Raw genomic sequence first — 2,244 nt, forward strand, 5'->3', positions numbered from 1 at the left:
CCTGCCTCTTCCTTCCAAGTGCTGAGATTAAAGGTGTGTGCCACCACTGACTGCCTTATCTATATCTTTAAAAAAAAACCCACATGGTTTTAATATTAAGTCCTAGACCACAGGCAGGAAAGGAGGAGGCAAGGGTGGGGTGGCGAGGGTTCCAAGTATCTCCTTGACCTTGGGGTTTGTGGGGTGAGCCCAGAACTTCTTGGTGAAGGTACTTAGATGGTGGTGAGAGGATGGTAAGGCCCCAGCTGCCCTGACTTCTGCTGGTCCACCACCTGCCGCAGACTCAGACCCGAGCAGCCCTCCTTCAAGTGCTGCAGGAAGACGAGGAACAGTGGGGCAGCTTGGACTACAGGCCCAGCAACCTGGCCCAAGATGTCTGTGAGGTAATGGGAGGAAGGGGGATAGCCTGGAGTGTGGGAGGGGAGGGAGGGGGACCAACCCCTCCACCGTGTCTCTGTGCCTCCTCCTGGTCCACACAGCTTCTGGAAGAACACACAGAGAGAGCACCCCGTATCAGTCAGGAGTTTGTGGAGAGAATGGCACACTGCTGCCTGGGAGGGCTGGCAGAGTTCCTGCAGAGGTAAGGGGCATAGGGAGAGGGTGGGTCTGAGGGGGCTGGCCACCGGGATCTGGTTCACATTGAGACAGTCTAGGTGAAAGGCAGAGGAGGAGTGGGGAAGTGTGTCCCAGAGAACTTAAGTTCAGTCCCAGAACCCATGTGGCGTCTGTCCATAACACCAGCTCCAGGCACCAGCACACATGTTCACATGTGTCTTCACAGAGACACATGCATATGAATATGCATATGAATAATTTGAAATAAAATTTATCTTTAAAAAGAGAAAAGAAAAGAAAGACAACAATAATCCTGGAGGTGTGACTCACCAGTAGAAGACTTGCCTAGAATCCCCCAGTGAGGGGCTGGGGTGTGGCTCAGTGGTAGAGCCCCTGCCTAGAATCCCCCAGTGAGGGGCTGGGGTGTGGCTCAGTGGTAGAGCCCCTGCCTAGAATCCCCCAGTGAGGCTGGGGTGTGGCTCAGTCCTGGAAGGATTACCTAGCACCTAAGAGTTTTGGGTTCAACCTCCAGCACTTGGTTGGGTGATTGAAGATAAGAAAAGGAGCATCAGAGATGCCGGGGAGTAGGATCTGCTTTAACTGACAGGCTGAGTGTCAGTCATGGGATTCCGACCCAGCAGCACGTGCCATGCGTTGTGCCCACTGTCCCCTCTCCTGTCAGCTTTCAGCAGCGAGTGGAGCGGTTCCACGAGAACCCAGGGATCCGAGAACTGCCCTCTGAAACCTACATCAGTAGGACTATCTCGCTGGTCAACTGTGGGCCCCCCCTGAGGTGAGAACACCCATGGGGACAGAGTGTGGGAGGCTTGGGTGACACCTGAACTGAGCAAATAGGTCTCTGGGTGGGTGTCACTGAGCTTAGGGGCTGGGAGCACAGATGTGCAACCTCAGAGGCATCGGATCTGGGGGATTCCTGGACTGCAGCATCCATCTATATAAGGGAAATGTTGATGTGGTAGAATTGGAGAAATAGGGGGCTGGAGAGACGGCTCAGAGGTTAAGAGCACAAACTGCTCTTCCAGAGGTCCTGAGTTCAATTCGCAGCACCCATATGGTGGCCCACAACCATCTGTAATGAGATCTGGTGCCCTCTTCTGGCGTGCAGACATACGTGCAGGCAGAACACTGTGTACATAATAAAGAAAGAAAGAAAGAAAGAAAGAAAGAAAGAAAGAAAGAAAGAAAGAAAGAAAGAAAGAAAGAAAGAAAGAAGAAAGAAAGAATTGGAGCACTATGGTGGCTATAGTCAAAGAGGAAGGCCTGAGTTTGGATTCCCAGAAGTCACTGAAACTCTTTTTCTCAAAAAATAAGGTGGAGGCTGGAGAGATGGCTCAGAGGTTAAGAACACTGGTTGTTCTTCCATGGGACTAAAGTTCAATTCCCAGCACCCATTTTATCAGGCTCACAACTGTGTGTAGTTCCAGCTCCAATGGATCTGATGCCCTCTTCTGGCCTCCAAGGGCTACAGACACAAAAGTGGTACAGTGATATACTAACACCCATAACACATTTTAAAAAATAATATTAAGCCGGGCGGTGGTGGCGCACGCCTTTAATCCCAGCACTCGGGAGGCAGAGGCAGGCGGATCTCTGTTAGTTCGAGGCCAGCCTGGTCTACAAGAGCTAGTTCCAGGACAGGCACCAAAAACTTCAGAGAAACCCTGTCTC

At 51.6% G+C, this 2,244-nt stretch overlaps 1 protein-coding gene across 1 annotated transcript in view; it reads left to right on the forward strand.

The window, feature by feature from the left end:
- Nucleotides 1–2,244, forward strand: part of Exoc3l2 (exocyst complex component 3 like 2) — a 16,438-nt gene that overhangs the window by 2,005 nt on the left and 12,189 nt on the right. The window contains exons 2-4 of the mRNA XM_005370293.2: nucleotides 282–383; nucleotides 480–580; nucleotides 1,238–1,348. Of these exons, the coding sequence (XP_005370350.1) occupies nucleotides 282–383; nucleotides 480–580; nucleotides 1,238–1,348 (314 nt within the window). The remainder of the gene's footprint in view (nucleotides 1–281; nucleotides 384–479; nucleotides 581–1,237; nucleotides 1,349–2,244) is intronic.

This window comes from Microtus ochrogaster, unplaced genomic scaffold, assembly GCF_000317375.1.
Source record: "Microtus ochrogaster isolate Prairie Vole_2 unplaced genomic scaffold, MicOch1.0 UNK74, whole genome shotgun sequence".
NCBI lineage: Eukaryota > Metazoa > Chordata > Mammalia > Rodentia > Cricetidae > Microtus > Microtus ochrogaster.